This window comes from Carcharodon carcharias, chromosome 2, assembly GCF_017639515.1.
Source record: "Carcharodon carcharias isolate sCarCar2 chromosome 2, sCarCar2.pri, whole genome shotgun sequence".
Classification (NCBI taxonomy): domain Eukaryota; kingdom Metazoa; phylum Chordata; class Chondrichthyes; order Lamniformes; family Lamnidae; genus Carcharodon; species Carcharodon carcharias.
Genome location: NC_054468.1, coordinates 117,951,227 through 117,972,095, shown reverse-complemented (window position 1 = coordinate 117,972,095; position 20,869 = coordinate 117,951,227). Strand labels below are relative to the sequence as shown.

Genomic DNA, 20,869 nt, shown 5'->3' with positions numbered 1-20,869 from the left:
TGACTTAAGACATGAAAATAAAGTTGAAATGGAAAAAATTGAATTATTTTATTTTCCCATATTTTACTTCTTAATGTATTCATCCCCAAAGAGATTATCTAAAGTGTGCTGCATCCACACTGTGCCAATAATGCTCTGCCAGTGCTATTCAGTCAAAGTTCTGGTATGAATTTGGTGGCACTCAAACTGCTTGTGCAACTCTGAAGCTTTGTGCTTTGGGTTTGAGTGACCACAGGTATCCCATACATCCAATAGGGTTTCTAATGATGCCATTATGTCGGCCAATGAGTTAGAGGTGGGGCAGGACTCAGAGAAAACAGTCTATTTTACAGCCAACAGAGTCTATTTCAATATTGCACCACAGCAAATAGTCTTCAGAGTCTATTTCAAGAGAGTCACTATGGACTACAGCAAACAGAACTCCTAACCAAAACTATAGCAATGTCTCCTGATGATTTATCCAGTGAAATGCAGTGAGTGGAGGTGTCAGGAAGATATAATAATGCTATTGAAATTTATTGTAAAATAATGGAGCGTGTGTGTGAGAGAATTAATTGGATTAAAGGCAGCTGGTCTGAAGGCTTTGATGTAAACATGGGTGAAGTTTAGAATGTAAGGTGCAAAAGGACATTGGCATTTTTAAATAAACCAGACTAAATTGTTTCCAAAGGAGGAGTGATATGTGTCACCTAGCTAGGTTGAGTTCGGAAACAGTGTGTTTATTTTTCCCAAAGATTACTGGTAAAACTTAGTACTATGAGAAATTTTTATTATCAGAAAGGTAAGGTCCAAAGGCATAGTGAAACAATGGGAATTTGCATTCAAAGGGGAAAATATGTATAAAGGAGTGAAGGCTGTATATAAAGCTGGGCATTTTTAAGATCTAACAAGTGTGAAAAGCTGTCAGCATCTACACCTGAAGCTGCTGTCTACAACAAACTGAAGTTGGGAAACCTCACTTTGAATTTGACTGGTTCAGGGTATCACATTTCTTTGCCTAAGTCTTTTAAAATCTGTGTCTTACTGTTGCCTTAGCAAAAGTGTAACTGGGAGTTAGATTGATTAGGGGATTTAGAAATTATCATAATAGTAATTTACAGATCTATGTATGTATTTAAAATCATTTCTCTTATTAATAAATGTTTAATCTAGTTTTGTAAAAACCTGTAAGACTTGGTGGTCTTATTATTACTGAATTCAAGGCACACATCTCGAAATTTATACAAATTGCAAAATAAACTGAGGCAGCTGTTTCAAGTTTCCCTTTGGGATTTGAACAATTCAGCATTCACCATTGGCTGTGCCATAACAGGAGGATAGTTACATATACAAATTATATGGTATCAGCCACTTGCTGAATTGGTAGCACTCTCAGCACCAAGAAATAAAGCTCCAGGTTCAAGTCCCACTCAAGCGTCTAAGCACAAAAGGTCAAGGCTAACACTCCAGTGCAGTACTCATCTTTTGGATGAGACATTAAACAGGCCTAATCTGCCTGCTCAGGTGGATGTAAAAGAACACAAGGCACTATTTCGAAGAAGAGCAGGGGAGTTCTCTCTGGTATTTGTCCCTTAATCAGCATCACAGAATGTAGGTAATGTCCAGACTATCTGCCATTATCACTATGCTGTTGGTGGAAGCTAAATTTGCACATATTGGCTGCCATGTTTCCTACATTACAACAGGGACTGCCCTTCAAAGGTACTTGCTCAGCTCCAAAGTGCTTTGAGATGTCCAGTGATTGTGCAAAGTGATATATAAGTCTAAGTCTTCCTTTCTAACTCTTATAGAGTCAAAACAATTAAACTAAATTAACAAAATTGGGATAAATCAGGCACAGCCCCTAATTTAGGTCAGCTGTAAAACCAAGAACAAAGTTTAAAGGAAACTTACGACTTTAAATCAAAATGTGATTAAAGGGATCAACAACACCCCAGTCCCCGTGGTGCCCACCAGGCACGGAAGGCCTCGAGAGTGCCAGCAGACACCGCGTGCTCCCTCTCCAGGGACATCCGGCCGCGAACATAGTAACGGAAGAGGGATAAACAATCGGGCGGGACTCCCTCGTCGATCGCCCGCTGCCTGGACCTGTTAATAGCCAACTTGGCCAGGCCCAGGAGCAGGTTCACGAGGAGGTCCTCCTCCTTCCTGACCCCCTTCCACACCGGGTGTCCATAGATCAGGAGTGTGGGGCTGAAGTGCAAACAAAACATTAATAAAGTCTTCCTTTCTAGGTGCACAAAATCAATCCCAGTCATTTACAGCAATATGTTTTCCAGGGCTGATTGCTGAAGGAATTACCCAATAATCTCCAATCTGGCCAGGCATATTGGCATTATTATACAGCCTACATTCAACAAGACTGTCAAATAGAAAATAGCCACAGAGCAATTCAAATTGGACTCTGCAATAAGCTTGCCACCTGAGTTGAAAATAGTGAGCAAGAGCTGATACTGCAGCATATAGCTGTTAACACAACTTGGGAACTTCTTCAATTGACATTAAACATAGGGCAGAATTTAAATTTTCAGGAAGGAGGGGGGCGCAGCAAAATCAGCTGTGGGCCCGCCGACCTGTCAATGGCCAATTGAAGCCATTGACAGGAGCATTTAACAAATTGAAGGACCTGCCTATCCAACCTTAAGTTTGGCGGGCAGGCCAGGAGCCCCAGTGGCAAATAGAGAAAACATGAAACCTCATCCAGCGGTGGGGTGAGGTTTCATGCAGGGTTATAATTTTAATAAAGTTATTTTGTAAATTATGAACATGTCACAACTCATGGGGACATGTAAGGGATTTTTTTTAAATTTTTAATATTTTTCAAACTCCAGGCAATCTCCCTGAGGCTGCATTTAGCCTCAGGGAGATGTGCGCTCTTTCATGCGCATGTGCGAAAGAGTGCACTCTCGCTTTTAGGGAATCACCCCACCCTGCACAGGAAACGCATAGCGCTTCCCGCTGGGTGTCACGCTGGGTGGGCCTTAATTGGCCCGCCCACATAAAATGGTGATGCGGCCTGCTTCGCTGGCGCGGATCAGCTCCCCGCCCGCCGGAGATTGGGTCGGGCCCGCCCACCCGACAGGCAGAAAATTCTGCCCATAGTCTGAAGAATCTAGGTAGAGCAGGTTTAAGGTAATTGAAATAGTAAAAATATGGGCATGTTTTGAGAGGGCACAGGGAAGAGTAACAAGAATGACCCCAAGAATAAAAAGGGTGAGCTGTGAAAAATGAATTGAGAATTTCAGGCTGTATGGTAAAGAGAGAAGAAATTTAAAAGGGAAAGAGACTTTGTCAAGGCATATAAGGATCTATTTTTGGGCATCTATCTTCAAATTATTTCAGGGTGGTTTAGTGCTGTGTAATAGTTGTTGCCATCCTGTTCCCCCGACTGAAGACAGCCTTGGAAATTAAAGTTGTTTTCCCCTTTTGTTGGTATTCTTGTGAAGTGTCCTGATGAGTGCAAGATAAAAAGCTTCACTATGTTCAGCAATATTCAAATTAGCGTTTGAGTTTAAGGTCCCAATGTCAACAAAAGAATGTGAGACTTGGACCTTAGGCAAAGAGGAGACCAACATGCTAAATAGCTTTGAAATATGGGTGTGGATGAGAATGGAAAGGATCAGTTGGACTTAAAGTAACAAATGATGAAGGTGAACTGGAGGGACAACGAACAAAGAAATTTGCTGAACACAATTAGGAACAGACAGAATCTGGGTAGGGTCCATCTTAAGAGGAAGCAGATTCGTAAGGGATGTTATGGAGGGAGAGTTTCAAGGAAAAGAGGAAGGAAGAAAATATCATTGCTGGATGGCTTGAAAATTAAAGCAAGGTATTGGCAAATGAAAAGACTGGCACAGGGTGGAACAACTGCCATGAACCAAGGGCCTGCCTTTGGGCAAAACACAGAATCACAGAACTGTTATGGTGTAGAAGGGGGCCATTCAGCCCACTGTATCTGCACCGGATCGCTGAGCATTTTACTTAGTGCCAATCTCCTGCTCCCCATAACCCTGCATAACGTTGTTTCTATTTAAATAATCATCCAATGCCCTCTTGGATGCCTTAATTGAACCTGCCTCCACCACACTTCCAGGCAGTGCACTCCAAACCCTGGCTACTCGCTGTGTGAAAAAGTTGTTCCTCACCCCGCATTTGGTTCTTTTGCAAAACACTTTAAAACTGTGCCCTAAAATAAAACTACCTGAACACACATGATGATGATGTCAACGAAGTAAACATCTACAAGAAATACTTTCCCCTGTCAAGGGTCTGTCACAAAGGTGTCCCTTCTTAAATAGGAGAGGGAGATGGGAAGACAGAGAAGTTTAGGGAGGGAATTCCAGTCAGGCAGCTGACGGCACAGCCATCAATGGTGAAGTGACTAAAATCAGGGATGTGAAAGAGATCAGAAATGGAGGAGCACAAGGATCTCTGAGAGTTGCAGGGCTGGAGGAGATTTGAAATAAGGATGAGAACTTAAAAATCAAGATCTTGCTTAACCAGGAGCCAATGTAGGTCGGCATAATAAAACGTACCAAAATGCTTCACAGGAGCATGATAAAAAAAATTTGCCACATAGGGAGAGATATTAGAGCAATTGACCAAAGGTCTGGTTAAAAAGTTAGGTCGTTGGTTATGAATGTGTTTAAGGTACTAAAGGCAAATTCTTAAAAGAATGACTTGTCTTTTCTCATCTGGACTGTTCTAATGTTAGATTTCCATGCTGACTTTGGTGCCATGCAGAGGCCAGACACCACAGCATCAGGTTCTTGAATTAGCCCAGGCTTTTGTCAAGCGGACTGCTGTAGACAATCCTGTTACAGTCAACAATTAAATCCTTGGGGAGCCAACAAAAAAAGGACTTTTATTTAAGCCAATTCTCTGGCAGGATTTTGAATCTAACAAGATGAGCAGATTGTACCTTTGTTTCCTGCCCAGCTTTAGTTTGAATTCAGTCTTTAGACAGTGACATTCTCAATTTTTCTAGCATATCTGGATGGGTTAGAAATATGCTTTCTTTTCTCTGTTGAACATCTAGAAAGATTGTGGTGCACACCGCCTGCATTTAAATTAAAAAAAAACACTGTTGCTCCTTTAAGTACAGACTGCAAATGTAAATTTAGCATCTGAGCCTTTTTTTGCTTGGCATGTCTACATAAAAAAAACAATAGCCTGGAGTTTTCGCTAAATTGTGTTGAATTTGCCATCACAATTCGCCCAAGATCGACTGCAGATGAATTTCAAGCGCAATTTATGTTCAGTGCAACTCAAATTTGCGTGACCTTTTGAGTCAGTTTTTTAAAAAAAATTGCGCCATAAGTCAGCACCTCCTATGAAACGCAGCACTCCCTGAGACTGAATGAATCACCTTGGTGAGTTTCCAAGAATTGTGCTCTTCAAAGGAGCTCTTCAAATTAAGTCACTTCGTTTGGGTGCAAGGACACCAATAGACATGTTTTTAAAGCCTCTGAAAATAATTTCTTTCTAATTTACCATGCAACTGAATACAGTACCCCAATATAACTAGCAAATGGTTCTGTGCAGTTTTTTTTAAAAAGTCACTTAAGCGGTTTATAACCAGGTTATTCAGAGGTGGACTGAACACTTCGATTGAAAATGCTTACTTTTTTGCAATAAACCCATTCTCAACTGTATTCATAAAACTCCACAGTAATCGCTGTTAAATATATCAAGTAATATTTTAAAGCATTTTTTTTTCAAGGAAAATTTCATTCTAAAATGCCGCCCAATTGTTGTTCACGGCAGATTTTGCATACGCGGTACACAAATGAATTTGAATGGAAGCGCGAGAGGAAAAATGTTGCTCAAAACCTGCGCAACCTTGGGGCACACTTGCAGCCAAAGTGGAAACTCTACCCTGCAAATTTTAACAAACTTGTGCAGAAAAAAAAACATTCCCTTCCATTCAATGTATTGCTGCATGCAAAATCTCTGGATGAAATTAGCTGTGAAAGATGCAACATTGAGTTCAGCAAGTCAAGTCAAAGTGGAAGGAACAAAAGACATTAGCAGCTTGTCTAACATTTCCTGCCACACTCAGACAAATAATGTCAAACGCAGACAAAAGGGTGATAGAATTTGAGCCTCTATGTGAAGTGCATTAGGAGTGCAGGTTTAACCAGGGAAGAGATAAATAAATACCATCAAATGGCATTCTGCAAGAGAGCAAATATGACCTTGGCAGCCTAAGTGAGGTATAACATAGAATGTTTTAAAATGAAATTTTCCTTGAAAAAAAATTGCTTCAAAATATTACTTGATATATTTAACAACAATGACTGTGGAGTTTTATGAATACAGTTGAGAATGGGTTTATTGCAAAAAAGTAAGCATTTTTAATCAAAGTGTTCAGTCCACCTCTGAATAACCTGGTTATAAACCGCTTAAGTGACTTTTTAAAAAAAAACTGCACAGAACTATTTGCTAGTTATATTGGGGTACTGTATTCAGTTGCATGGTATAACATAGGGGAGAATATTCCCCCTGTCAGGGGGTTTGTGCGGGGGCAGGCACGGACCAGATCAGTGCCCCCGATCAGGTTCATGCAGCCTTTTTACGTGGTCGGGCCAATTAAGCACCCGGAAGCGCTGAGCACTCCCTGCGTGGGTGGGGGGTGGGTTCCCTGAGTTGGGGCACAGAGCTATCTCAGGGGGATTAGTTTAAGTTTTAAAAATCTAAATAAAGAAAAGAAACATTTTTAAGGCATGTCCCCTCATGTGACAGTTGAGCTGGGACATGTCAATGAATTTTTATAAAAAATTTTATTCAATTTATAAACACTTCATGAAACCTCATCCTGCCTGTGGATGAGGTTCCATGAAAAATGTGAAGGCCATCTGGGCTCTTCACCTGCCCGCCAACCTTAAGGCAGTTCACTTGGCTGCGCGCCTGCCAAACTGAAAATCTAAATGATGTGTGGTGACACTGGGACGTATGCCTGGCATCACCTCGCATCAGTTTATGCCTCGGCGAGTGGGCCCCGCCCCCACTCACCGAGCCAAAAATTCTGGCCATAAAGTACCTCCTGCACAACCATATTAATCTCAGGTCACTATCTGCTAGATAACTAAAAACACTGACAGTCTTGATTTAAACTTGAAGTTTTTAATCTCTGGCTCATTGCAGGTCTGTGTGATCGCCACTGAAACCAGCCTGCACCACCCCCAACCATCACCTCTCATCACCAACCCCCACCATCACCCATTATCACCACCCCATTCCCCCATCACCTCCCACCATCAACCCCCACCATCACCACCAACCCCCCACCATCTCCACCCCATCCCCTCTCATCGGCTACACCCACCATCACCACCCCTCACCATTACCACCCAACCATCTCTCCCCACCATCACCACCCCCCTGCAACCCCCAACCATCACCACAACCACCCCCACCATCACCACTACCATCACCACTACCACCACCACCTCACCACCCACCCCCCCCCACCAACTCCACCTCACCACTTAAAGAAGCGACTTAGGATCTGTAAAAATATTGCACTCAGACTCCCAGGTCTGGCTCCCAAATCTGGAGCTTCAGAAGCATTAACACGAAAGTTATTTTGCTCAAACTGATTATTCTGATGAAATCATTAAGACTTAGTGCAGTTACAGTTAACACCGGCCCAGGGAAAGGCAGATATCTGAAAATTAGTTTTTAAAATGTGCAAAAGAAATGGCCCAACCCCCCTCTTTTTATTTTCATTTTTGAGGAGAACACCAATGCAACAAGTTTTCAGTGTTTGGTACGGAAGAGTAATCAAAAGTGGCAACCTGCTGCCTTGATGTGTCCGCTCCCAGGATGCTCGCTGACACTTTAAGGATACCCGAAATTTGCAGATGTCAGAGTTTGACACTTTAGTTAATGATGATGATCTCAATTTGCATTTGTTAACCTGAACCAATCAAAATTCAGAAGCGGGTTCTCATCATGTGCCTTATCAATGTTGCAAATGTAACATGGTTCAAACATTTGAAACCGGCCTCTAAAGCTAAATGCATTTGTTAAATATGAAAACAAAGTTACTTTTGTGGGATTTCTCCCCTTTTCATGAGTCATTGATTGAAAATTAACAAAATTAGACTTCCTGACATACAGAATCAGTATTCAAATACCAAGTCTTTTTCCAAAAGGAAAATAGTTAAGGACTACATTGCTGTTTATATTTTTATTTTCTCTCCTGCCAACAATTTTCCACTTTCCTCTTTTACATCAGGTGCCAACCTCTCGTTGGGGCTCAGTTCCAAAGGTGTGGGTCACTACCTTATTCGTGTGACCGATATTAATGCATGACCCTTGGCAACAACAATAACCTGCATTTATATATCACTTAAAATGTGGTTAAACCATCCCCAGTCAGTTCCTAGGAGCTTTATCAGATAAAATTTGACATCCAATCACAGAGGGAGAGTGATCAAAAGCTTGGTTAATGATGCAGACTTTAGGGAAAGCTCCAAAAGAGAGGGGCATCTAGGGGAGAATTCCTGAGCTTAGGCAAGGCCAAGCTGCCAACAGTAGAACAATGAAAATCGGGAATATACAAGAGGCCAGGATTGGAGAAGCGCAGAGATCTCAAGTTAGTGAGTGTCAGGAGGCTATTCAAAGATAGCAGTCTCCCCCAACATTCACAGACTTGCATTCCTAGCATGGGCTTGCTATTTTTGCCCTCCCCAACTCAATGCCTCAGAAATTGTTCCAATCACCAACCCAGTTAAGACTAGCCAACTCATTGTAAATGGAAAGAAATTAAATCTACCACTTTTCGGGTCTCTGCGACCAGTATATTTAGAGCATAAATTCAATTTGGTTCCTGTTCTAGAATGCAGGCCTCATTAAACATCTTATTTGGTTAAAAAGTGCCTTCACTTGAATGTTAATTGGAGCTGAACAATATACTACTAGAACCTTTAATTTTACTAATTGGGTCTAGGCCACTTATTATTAACAATTTACATTCAAATAGTACACAGTTCAGTAATAAAGAGCAACAAATGATGATGCAGCATTTTTAAATGACCTTCAAGAGCACCACGACAAATATTAATTAAGAAACAGTGTCCAACATATTGCCTCACATCACTCCTGTCAACCGTGCCATCATTATCCTTTTTAGGCTGCTGCCAGCTCGCCTTCAACACAAATACTGATTCTTACCAAAACTCCCAAGAACCATCAATACCACCCATAGAATTTTCCAAGGATTGCAAAGTGTTTGTGCAGAAGCCCAAAGTCAGACACGGACAATTCTAAACTCTTAACGTGTGCCTGTGCCACAAGGCACCATTTTGCGGAGTGGGTGATAAATGAGGCACAACCTGCATCCATATATGTCCCTGTCTTCTACTAAATGGGCTAGGAGAACAGAAAAGGAATTCATCAAATAAAATATTCACTAAAATTAGACTCAGGAAGTGTCCCTCTCCGCAACTGATGCAGCACTTGTTATTTTAAACTGTAAGTGCACCTCTTGGCAATGTCTTCTTTCTTATCATGAACTTGGTAATCTCTGTTTTTTCATTAGATCAACAGAAGGGGCTCTTGAGTTGAACACCAATTCTGACAGATCTTTACAAGCCGCGATTCGGACACTTGCTGTGTTAATGTAATCATTGTCATTTGTCAGAATTTGCTTTTTACTTCCCCCGCTTACCGGGCTAAAAGCCCTGTGGCTGGACTCGTATAGCTTTTGTTTACAAATTGTTCGAATGGAGTGGCCTACTTAATTCTGATCAGCCACAGTTTCACTCTGCTGTAACCTTACCCCTCCATGAGCAGGCAGCATGGATAAAAGGTACAAGAGGCGGAGGAACTGAACAGCGAGTTCTTCACTAGCAGCAGAGCTCTGTTTATGGGTTCATCATACGCCAGCAAGCAGAGATTGAGGGTTGTTGAAACAGGAGGAAGATTGCTTAGTGTTTAGTTTCCAGATGGTTTGACATGGAAAGACTTTATATTTATCAAGAAGTCTCTTCAGTTCTGAAATGCAGCCACTTAAACTGTCTCAGCTAACATTAGCGTAAATATTGTGTTAAATAAATCTCGGTCCCCTTACTAGAGTTGGAAGGGAAGAGGTGGGGTAGGGGGTAAGTGACGGCAAGCTGGTGAATTATTTTTTGCTGAGGAGCGTCAGGTTCAACTCCCACAGCAGCTATTTTGGCAGATATTATAAAGGCTGACATAGCAGTTTATCAGCTCAAATCACAGGGCAAGCATCAGGAATTTGCAGAATGCTTTTCATCCTATTTTACAGTGACTGCTTAAACAGTCGCAGCAAATGGCACCACGTAACTTCAGCAGGGAATCTCACGAGAGAACGTCAGGATCTGCCGTTGATTCAAATCACCATCTATATGATATGAAAATTTTCCCAAGTGGGGCAGGGAGGTGGGGTGAGGGAAATGCTCAATAAATCTTCAACATTCCTGAACAAATCCCTTTTAATCAGCTTTTAAATCAAGTGACTTCCATTCTCCACCCTACCCCACACCCTCTCCGCCCTCCAAGCATGCATTGCCATGATTCCATTAACCTTTAATGTGCTCTGTCAGCTTTCCAAATTGAGCATAGCTTAGAAAATCTGGCATGTTATGAGCAGTATGTGGAGGAAAAATAAACTTAGACCTCTCATGTCTGACTTGTGCCCAACTAAAGAGTTAAAGGAAAAGACATCGCTTTGCTTGATCAGTGGAGATTAATGCCATGGTTATACTGACCTTAACAAAGTACCAAGGTAGACTGAGTTATAGAGCAGTCACAACAGCACAGAAGGAGGCAATTTGGCCCTTTTAATCCATGCCGGCTCTCTGCAGAGCAATCCAATTGGTCACATTCCCATGCTTTACCACTGTAGCCCTGTAAATTTATTTCTCCCAAGCTTTTTAAAATTCATTCATGGGAAGGGGGCGGCGCTGGGTAGTCCAGCATTTATTGCCCATCCCTAATTTCCCTTCAGAAGGTGGTGGTGAGCCGCCTTCTTGAACCGCTGCAGTCCATGTGGTGTACGTACACCCACAGTGCTGTCAGGCAGGTAGTTCCAGGATTTTGACCAGCGACAGTGAAGGAACAACAATATAGTTCCCAGTGCCCATTCAATTTCTTTTTGAAATCATTGTCTCTGTTTCCACTACCCTTGTAGGCAACGAGTTTCAGGTCATTACCACTCGTTGCACAGAAAACATTCTTCCTCACGTTCCATTCAATGGGGGGTTGAATGGTGTTGTTTGTATACTGGCCTGAGAAGCTAGGATATACAACACAAAACAGGCCAATCAGCCCAACCATAGTGAATGGTGGTAGACAATCAAACAACTCAGTGAAGGAGTAGGTTCCACAAATATCCCCATCCTCAATGATGGGGGAGCCCAGCACATCAGTGCAAAAGACAAGGCTGAAGCATTTGCAAAAATCTTCAGCCAGAAGTGCCGATGGATGATCCATCCCGGACTCTGGCCTGTCTTCAGCCAATTCGATTCACTCCACGTGATATCAAGAAATGTCTGAAGGCACTGGATACTACAAAGGCTATGGGCCCTGACAACATTTTGACAACAGTACTGAAGACTCATGCTCCAGAACTTGCTGCGCCCCTAGCAAAGCTGTTCCAGTACACTGGCATCAACACGACAATATGGAAAAGTGCCCAGGTATGTCCTGTACACAAGGAGCAGGACAAATCCAACCTGGCCAGTTACCACCCCATCAGTGTACTCTCGATCATCAGCAATGTGATGTAAAATGTCATCAACCGTGCTATAAGCAGTACTTACTCAGCAATAACCTGCTCACTGACGCTCAGGTTCTGCCAGGGTCACTCAGCATCTATCCTCATTGCAGCCTTGCTCCAAACATGGACAAAAGAGCTGAACTCCCGAGATAAGGTGAGCGAGACTGCCTTTGACATCAAGGAGCCCTAGCAAAACTGAGAGTCAATGGGAATCAGAGGGAAAACTCTCCACTGATTGGAGTCATACCTAGCACAAAGGAAGATGGTTGTGGCTGTTGTAGATTAATCATCTCAGTCCAGGGACGTTTCTGCAGGAGTTCGTCAGGGAAGTATCCTAGGCCCAACCATCTTCAGCTGTTTCATCAATGACCTTCCCTCCATCATAAGATCAGAAGTGGGGACATTCACTGATGATTGCACAATGTTCAGCATCATTTGCGACTCCTCAGGTACTGAAGCAGTCCATGTCTATATGTAGCAAGACCTGGACGACGTTCAGGCTTGGGCTGATAAGTGGCAAGTAACGTACATACCACCCAAGTGCCAGGCAATGGCTATCTCCAACAAGACAGAATCTAACCATATCCTCTTGATATTCAATGGCATTACCATCACTGAATCCCCCACTATCAACATCCTGGGGAGGGTTACCATTGGCTAGAAACTGAACTGGACCAGCCATATAAATACTGTGGCTACAAGAGCAGGTCAGGAGGTGGGAATTCTGTGATGAGTAACTCACCACCTGACTCCCCAAAGCCTGTGCGTTATCTATAAGACACAAATGAGGAGTGTGATGGAATACTCTCCACTTGCCTGGATGAATGCAGCTCCAACAACACTCAAGCTCAACACCATCTAGGACAAAGCAGCCCATTTGATTGACACCTCAACCACAAACATTCACTCCCTTCAGTGGCAGCAGTGTATACCATTTACAAGATGCACTGCAGCAACTCACCAAGGCTCCTTCGACAGCACCTTCCAAATCCATGATCTCTACCACTTAGAAGGACAAGGGCAACCTGCATGTTCCCTTCCAAGTTTAACACCATTATGATCTGGAATTGTATCGCCATTCTTTCACTGTCACTGGGTCAAAATCCTGGAACTCCTTTCCTAATAGTACTGTGGATGTTCGTACAACACATGAACTACAGTTGTTCAAGAAGGCAGCTCACACCACCTTCTCAAGGGCAATTAGGGATAGGCAATAAATGCTGGTCTAGCCAGTGATGCCCACATCCCAGGAACTAATAAAAAAAACTTGTCTGTGCTGGTCCTTATACTCGGCACAAGTCTCCACCCATTCAATCGACCTCATTTCAGCCTTGCAGCATATCTTTCTATTCCCTATTCTCTCATGCACGCATCTAATTTCTTTTGAAAGCATTTAGTCTGTTTGCCTCAATCACTTCCTGTGGTAGTGAGTTTCACATTCAACCATTCTCTGCACAAAGAAATTTCTCCTTATTTCCCTCTTCAATTTATTAGTAACTATCTTGTTTTTAAGGCCCCTAATTTTAGGTTCTCCCGGAATTGGAAACATTCTCTCCATGGCTGCCAGTCTCTCCTGGCTATAACATGCAATTATAGTCCATTAAAACAGGTATCGAATATAAAGACTAAATGGACTTCACTTGTTCCTTACTAATCCTATTTCTGTAGTCAAAAAGAGTAGAATTGCCCCAGTTAGACTCTTATATTTGGTAGAGATGGGTGAAATATACTAAAGATAAGAACTAAATTTTGGTCAAGGTATTTGGTACAATGTCAATGGACAAATTTAATAGAGCTGATGTGTATGGAGATACTGTACAACCTCAGTGAGACTGAGTTAGTTGCATACAGTTTGTTTTCAGTGGAGATTGTCCTGACCACTTGGGCAATTCCATGCAATCAGTAAGTGGATTAAGTAAAGTTGCACTGAACATAGAGTACCACCCTGCATGTAAATGGACACTGTACATCCACACAACATTGATGAACGATTGGACATAATCCAGTTTTGGGATATGCACAGTGTGCGTAGGCAGGGAGACAGCCAAAACTCATCAGAATCAGAGGAGAAAGACTGGATCTTTCCAAATAGCGGAAGAAACATGGATAATGCAAAACTATAACTATCACTTGATACATGCTAATCAGTGTCACAGTCAACTTCTGCAGAATGTAGGAGAATCCCAAGTTTCCTGACCTGATTTTCTAGTAAATTATAGCTCTTTCAAGACCTTTGATGTTAGATTATTTTTAGATTTAGAAAGCGGAAGAGAGAGCCAATGCTTTATGTGAAATCTTTAACGGATCTGCACAAGGGTAATTTAGACTCCTCGCAGTATAACACTTACGATAGATTTCAGCCCTTGAGCCTCCAACAGCTTCAGGGAAGTCTCATAGCAGTTTCTCAGCTGACGTTTAAGGCGCTCATCACAGTTCCCTCTTGCTACAGGTCCCACAGTGTGGATGACATCTAAAAACAAAAAAGGAACAAAGGTTTTTGGTTAGGATCATGGAATGATATAGCAGAGCAGGAGGCCATTTGGCCCCTTGTGTCAATTCCAGTTCCAGCTATTACCCAATTCTTCTTGAACATAAAGCTTGTCAACAAATGAAGCATAGAATGATAATAAAAAAAGTTTTTTTCAATAAATCATTATACTGGTAATTACAATTTTTAAAAATTCTTTCACGGGATATGGGTGTCACAGGCAAGGCCAGCATTTGTTGGGTTATGGCACGGCTGATGGTAAATGCCAAGCTGCCCAAATCCCAGAGGGAAACTTGAAACAGCTGCCAAAACGGTTTTTGCAATTTGTATAGTATGAGAGGTTCTAAAATCAGGAAATGATGTCCTTGACTACCTGTGATGATTTTATAGCAGAGTAAACGTTCAATAAAAGAAAATAGAAAAAAAAACCACAATTACATTTAAACATAAGAATGGCTTTACACACTAAACATTACTTTAAAACAATTCCAGAAGATCTTAACTTAACTACTCTCAGAGCTAACTTTTCTGTTCAGCAACTATCCTTATAGATTTCAAAATCTATAGAATTTTTACCACACAGCGCCATTTTTTCCATAGGGTGTCCTCTGAGGCTGACAGCGCCTGGTTCTCCTAGTCTGCCTGGCTCACACCATCTTCTGGGAGTTCTGATCAGCTGTCCTGTTGTCTTCTGGGAGATCTAAGCAGCTACCCCCACCTAAGCTTCAGTATTTCCTTAAATGTGTGAATTTCCTTTGATCTGTCTATTACCTCAACCAGTCTCTTCAGAAATGCTTTCTGTCCAGAATTGATTAAACTTGTTTCTATACCCCAGCTCTTAGACTTATTAAAAACAAACTTACCCTATCTTTACCTTACTTACATCTCTTTACAACATGCATATATCCCCCTTCAAACTAAAACAACTTAATTCAAAAACATTCCTATTATTGCTTTATGTAAAACTCTGATTGAAGTTCGTCTTGGTTCATTAACATATCAAAACCACTTCTTACTGTTGGTTTTTAGACCTTTGCAGTCACTCTGGCTCTTACTCCAATTACCATATCAACAAACCCCCAACCCCAAGCCTGTCTTCCAGTACATACAAAACATGACAGGATTATCAACAGAAGGAAAATATTACAATTTCGTGTTTTCTTGACAGTTACTCATCCCTAGTTACCTATAAGAAAGTGGTGGGGAGCTGCCTTCTTGAAGTGTTGCAGCCCATGTGGTGTAGGTACACCCACAGTGCTGTTAGGGAGGGAGTTCCAGAATTTTGACCCGACAGTGAAGGAATGGCAAGATAGTCCAAGTCGTGGCAATGTGTGGCTTGGAGGGGAACTTGCAGCTGGTGGTGTTCCCATGTATCTGCTACCCCTGTCCTTCTAGGTGGTAGAGGTTGTGGGTTTGAAAGGTGCTGTTGAAAGAGCCTTGGTGAAATGCTACAGTGCATCTTGTAGATGGTACACACTGCTGTTACTGTGTATCAGTGCAGAGGGAGTGAATGTTTAACGTGGGTGGATGGGATTCTGATCAAGCGGGCTGCTTTGTTCTGGACGGTATCAAGCTTCTTGAGTGTTGTGGGAGCTACACTCACCCTGGCAAGTGGATAGTATTCCATCACACACCTGACTTGTGCCTTGGGGACAGGCTTTGGAGAGTCAGGAGGTGAGTTGATCACTGCAGAATTCCCAGCCTCTGACCTGTTCTTGTGGCCACAGTATTTATATGATTGGTCCAGTTCAGTTTCTGCTCAATGGTAATCCCCCCTAGGATATGGATAGTGGGGTATTCAGTGATGGTTATGCCACTGAATGTCAAGGGTTTATGGTTAGATTCGCTCTTGTTGGAGATGGTCATTGCCTGGCACTTGTGTGGTGTGAATGTTACTTGCCCTTTATCAGCCCTAGCCTGAATGTTGTCCAGGTCTTGTTGCAGAGGGGCACAAACTGCTTTAATATCTGAGGAGTCGTGAGTGATAGAGGGCATATATACATATGATGTTTTTGTACTCTACAAGCTGTGATTTCACTTTTCATCTTGACCAAATACAGTAAAATAAATGCTTTTTATTAATAATATATTTGCATTTTGCACGAAAATATCAATGTTGGTCAATTTCACATCAGTAATACTGAAGAAAGGAATCTCACATTTTTGAAGATTTCTAAACAAAACACTTCCAACATTGGAATTGGCTGCGTTTAAATGATAAATTTGGAGTCGAGTGCCTAGAGGTGAAATCAATTAGCCTAGCCTTCCGTTCATTTAAGCTTCACATTCAATACTATAATCTTGCTATTTCAGTTACCTGCCCAACAAGTCTAATTCCAATACTGTGAATCACAAAGAAGGAACTAGCTCACTACATTCCATTCCATCATCGCAGACAAGATGACAATCTCCCAGAATCAAATTTGTGACTGTGATTGGACAGACAAAGCATTCATACAGCTAGACCAAAATTCTACTGGCATTTGCAAAGAACAGATAAACTCATAAGAAATATTCACCCAGAGCGAGGAACCTGCGAGTGCATTGTACGCAACTGTCAGTTCAGTTCTTCAGGTGAGCGACCATAGTTCCTATATGCAAGACCTCCTAACAATCAGCTTAAAAAGTGAAATATTGAAGATGGCCACTCATGCCAGCGACAGACAGGATATAGCCCATCACTGACAATAAAAGCACAGTATGATCACACCTCTTGATGAGGAACCATACCCGATCAATTAGAATTGAATAATTACATCAATGCATTTTAGCCACAGTATATTTCTATATTTATGCACTTCCGACTATAAAATGGTTTCCTCAATCCTAGAAAATGGTCTAAAAGTTGGCTAAACTGACTTGAATTGGATCTCTAACTTCTGTCAGCTCTGATGAATGGTCATTGACCTGAAATATTACCTCGGTTTCTCTCCCCACACACTCTGCTGAGTGCTTGCCAGCATTTTCTGTTCCAATTTCATTTGAGTGAGCTCGTGTTAAACAGTAAAAATGGCTATCCCAAACATTTCCTGCTTTTATACAAATGTAAAGGGCCATGGCTGGTTACAGTTCAGAAAAGCTGACGTCAATCTATAGCAACAATAATACAGTGCTCGACTGTCCAGACTGCTTTGGTTGGTCAGTTGGTGGGTATATTGTGGGTGGGTTGTGCCTGGTGTATGTGGAGGGACGTGGGCTGAGGACTGGAGCACGTGACACACCCAAAGGCTGGGCAGGCGCGGGGTGGGGGGGTGGGGGGGGGAAAGAGGGTTGGTGGAGAACAAAAAGAGCAGAAGGTAAAGGGAGCCCCAACAAAGTTACCTGGGCTGGAGAGGTTGTTCTGTGAAGGACAGGGTGGGATTGATTGGAGGGGATGGGGATGGCAAGAGTTGAATGGGGATGACATGGGAGGGATAGAAGAATTGGGATTGGGATGGCATGCGAAATCCTGTAATTAAAGAAATGCTGCTGCAATAAATATACCAATTTGACTGCAAATGTTTTCCCTCAAAATTTTGGCCCAGTAGCTTTACAGCTCTTTGTAGTACAAAGCGCAAAAGAAATTGCATTTTACAATAATGTATTACTGCTTTTTGATAGGCAAGCTTTATACATTCCATTTGCTTCTTTAATAGAAAATTTGATTAGAGTATTGATAGTGTCATTTGTATTAACAAAAACAGATCTATTAATGAATTCTCTGTTTGATGTATGTTAACTCTTGCAGGGGCTGTACTAGAACTGGTTTCTACACATCAAATGTTTTCACTGCTGAAATCTTATTCATCATATATTTGTGCAGAACAATGCTTGTGTAACCATATCAGTAACAAGAACAGGAGGCCATTCAGCCCATTGAGCCCATTGTACCATTCAATGCAATCATGCTCTGAGTTTCAATTAAAGGTCCATCAGAAAATATGCAATTGAACATTCTTGCTAACATTTCACAGAGCTTGTGAACACAGGTGACCACTTTCTGAAAGCTGAGCACATTTCTGTTTACTGAAAATGCTACTAGGCCAGATCTTGCTGAAGCTTGATGTCTCACCACGTCATTTATTTCCTGCACCTTTCAGCTCAAATACAATTTGTCATGTAACTTGCTGGCTGTGTGAGCTGACAGCAGCACAGTGAGGACAACTGTGCATCTGGAATCTCAGGGAATGGCAGGATTAACAGGCTATCTCCTTAATGAACGAGATTTAAGGATTGCGATAAAAAAAATGGCTGAGAAGGGAGGGGGAGGCGAGTCAAATCAGCCACAGAAAGAGAAATGAAGAGAGGGAAAGAAAGATTTAATTGAGATAGAGAAAGAAAAGGGAACTGACGGAAGAAACTTTAAAAGATTAAGTTCAACATCTTCAAAATCTCTAACAACATGCAGAAATGACATGAAGATTTTTTAATTATTCCCATCCTGGATCAGAAAGACATTGCATTAACAATGATCACATCATTAGAAAGGGAACTTACACTCTTAATTGAAGAACTTAACTTCCTGTGGCGAACTCAATGGATGAATCCAATGAGCTCTTAAAAATAACAGGCAGGCTAAGGGAGAGATATCATTGGTGCAAAATGATGGAGAGGTGCAAATCAACCAGCAAATTCTAGAAACTCGCAATTCACAGCATTTCTCTTAATCCCATGAATTTGCCCGCCGATTTACACATTACCACACCATTATTTTCCCTCAATATTTTGGCCCAGTCGCTTTCCAGCTCTTTGCTGCACAAAGCTCAAAAGAAATTGTGTTTTACAATAATGTATTACTGCTTTTTGATAGGCAAGCTTTATACATTCCATTTGCTTCTAAGATAGAAAATTTGATTAGTGTATTGACAGTGTCTTTTGTATTAACAAAAAAAGAACTATTAACGAACTCTCCGTTTGAAGTATGTTAACTCTTGCAGGGGTTGTATTAGAGCTGGTTTCTACACATCAAATGTTTTCACTACTGAAATCTTATTTATCATATATCTGTGTAGAATAATGGTTGTGCGGCCATATCAGTAACAGGAACAGGAGGCCATTCAGGCCGTCAAGTCTGTTCCACTATTCAATGCAATCATACTGATTGGCAATCTAACTCCATATAATCCCCGTTAATTTGCCCCATATCCATTAATACCTTTGGTTAACAAAAATCTATCAATCTCAGGTTTCAAATTAACAACCGATCAAGCATCAACTGCCGCCTGTAGAAGAGAGTTCTAAACTTCTGTCATTCTTTAAGTAAAGAAGTGTTTTTAAACTTCACTCCTGAAAGGCCTGGCTTTTGGACACAAACAAAAATAACCAAAGAAAAGAACATAGGAACAGGAGGAGGCCATTCAGCCCCTTGAGCCTGTTCCATCATTCAATGAGATAAAAGTTGACCTGTTTCTTAACTCCATCTACCCTTGGCTCCATATCACCTTCATTCTGTGCTATAAAGGTTAATGTTAAATATTTAAATATATAGTCTACATCATCGGTGACGTAAGATCATATCAGAACATGGAGAGAGATAGTTTTATATAGAGACCTGTGCTGAGTCTGGATTGTACATAATTAAAATAATGTTCACTAAAAGGTAAAGTTTACCAACAATCTAGCCTCCAGCCTTATCTATAAATCCAGATCCATGAACAACCTAAGATCCACAATGATGATAACAGATGGTGGCAGCAGAAAACACGATGAAAGGAGCAACAGTGAAGAGCCCAGCAACTAGAAGAAGCAGTGAGAGAAATGACTGCAGGACAAGAACAGCACAGGAAAATCTTCAACCAAGATCCAGAGGAGGCAACAGTAAAAGGAAGATAACAGTAAAAGGAAGACATGGAATAAATGCTGCCTTCACCAGAGTCCTTCAACCATGGGGATGGCCCGGATTGAGACGAGAAGTGGCAGAACTGGCTTCGCAGGTTTACCAGGTACAAAACAGCTTCAGGGCCAGCAGGGAAGACTAGTAAGGAGCAGGTCAGTACCTTACTCTATTCCACAGGCAGTAGTGCAGATGATGTAATGGTCAAGCAGAGCATAAACAAAGACATGGCAACATATGAAGAAGTTATTAAAGCCTTTGATACCTATTTTAGTTTTCAACAAAACACCATTATAAAGAGCGCGAAGTTCAGTACACGCACCCAAAGACTAGGAGACAACATGGAGAGCTTAAATCCTGTACAACCTGCAAAAGAGATGAGAACAAAGTCAAGGAGATTGGTGAAACCACCACAATGCTTATCTTTGCGAACCAGGGATGAAGGCAGAGAATTCAGTGGGGAGATGTAGTGTAATGTAAATAGTATTTAATGAAGTCAAAGACTTGGGAGAAGAAGGAGTATAAAGGGTTAATTTTAAAATATAAATATACAGTCTACATCATCAGTGATATAAGATCACATGACAACAGAACTTAGAGAGTGATAGTTCTATGTAGAGTCCCGTGTGGAATCTGTATTGTATATAGTTAGCCTAATGTTCAATAAAAGATAAAGTTTACCAACCGCCTAGCCTCCAGCATTATCTGTAAATCCAGGTCCACGACTGCCACATCTAAGGCCCACAACAAGAGAAATCTATCTATCTCAAATTGAAAATGATTAATTGAGCTAGCATCTACTGCTTTTTTTGTAAGACTG

General features: G+C 41.5%; 1 protein-coding gene across 1 annotated transcript in view; it reads right to left on the bottom strand.

The window, feature by feature from the left end:
• macrod2 (mono-ADP ribosylhydrolase 2) overlaps positions 1 to 20,869 on the bottom strand; it is an 897,762-nt gene that overhangs the window by 300,522 nt on the left and 576,371 nt on the right. The window contains exon 7 of the mRNA XM_041212085.1: positions 14,098 to 14,219. Within this exon, the coding sequence (XP_041068019.1) occupies positions 14,098 to 14,219 (122 nt within the window). The remainder of the gene's footprint in view (positions 1 to 14,097; positions 14,220 to 20,869) is intronic.